The following is a 1,156-nucleotide window of genomic DNA, read 5'->3' on the forward strand; positions in this document are numbered from 1 at the left end:
AGAAATAACCTACCAAGCCATGAAAAAGAAAACTTTTCGAAGAACTAGAGGAGCAAAATGTAGAAAAAAAACTTCTTTGGCAAGCAACGGGGCAGTCAAGCTTGGGGTGCGTTAAAAGTAAATCATTTCAAACAAACAAAACAACTCCTTATGAAATGTGTAAAATGAAGAAAGCACCTGCTTTCCAGGGCAACGGTAGAAATCGCGGCCGGGGTTCTTTACGGTTCGCGACGTGAGAACAATGCAAGCCCCGTGGCCGCAGGGACACTGCATCTCTGGATAGCTACGACGGCCGGCCGCCGGAGAGCCGCTACCGGGATTCTGATTTGACCGACTGGGGCAGTCTCTAACCCAATGGCCCTCTTCGTTGCAAAAGAAGCAGGCCCCTTTATTAGTAACTCGGTCGAACTTATCTTTCTGTGCACTCTGTTGTGCTTTATGCAGCAAAGGGCTTCCCGGTGATGCTGGTGACGGTTGGCGACACGAAGCAACACTCTCTGACCCCATTAATCCAGACTTTTACAACACCTAGAAGACAATCCAGGAGGAAACATCAAAATACTGAAAAAGACTCGATAATTAATGAAATCGACGAGAAGAGAAAGCAACTCCTATAGTGAAGGTAGTTGACGCCACAGACAAACAGAGAGAGAGATTTGCAACCAATTGCTTGAACGAGAAGCTTCAGAAAGCAGAAGCCGGTGAAGATGGCGCCAGTGGACTGCACTCTGCGGCAACCGCACTCTGCAGTCCTTGCGAGTGGAAAAAGAACGAAGAGAAGGTCCTTTTTTAGACGTAACGACAAGTAAGATAAAAAAAAAAAAAAAAAAGTTCGAACTTTACTGTGCAATTTAAAACTTCAATAAAATCACATCCTCCACAGAGGACAAAATTAAATCAATTTTTTTTTTGGGGTAAAATTATGGGCAGGGCCCGAATGCATTAATCAAAAGATTAGTTACATGTGTAAAAAGAAAGTCTAACTTTTTTTTTGGGTAAACTCGGGGCCAAAGCCCATGAATTAGAATAAAGAGTTCAAATTACAAAACCTGTGGGAAGAGAAAATAAAAAACATAAGTAACAAAATTTACACAAAGAGAAGACAGCAAAAGTAAGAGAAGAAAATTGGACAGATCAAAAGGACTCAGAAATAAAG

The 1,156-nt window shown here is 42.2% G+C and overlaps 1 protein-coding gene across 1 annotated transcript; it reads right to left on the bottom strand.

The window, feature by feature from the left end:
* Window positions 1-177: 177 nt before the first annotated feature.
* On the bottom strand, window positions 178-752 carry LOC110114270 (the record flags this gene model as incomplete). The annotated part of the gene is given in 2 exon segments (XM_028692293.1): window positions 178-528; window positions 641-752. A coding segment is annotated over 1 exon segment (330 nt), but the record flags the coding sequence as incomplete, so codon positions are not given.
* Window positions 753-1,156: the final 404 nt, after the last annotated feature.

This window comes from Dendrobium catenatum, unplaced genomic scaffold (genome assembly GCF_001605985.2).
Source record: "Dendrobium catenatum unplaced genomic scaffold, ASM160598v2 original_scaffold_163189, whole genome shotgun sequence".
NCBI lineage: Eukaryota > Viridiplantae > Streptophyta > Magnoliopsida > Asparagales > Orchidaceae > Dendrobium > Dendrobium catenatum.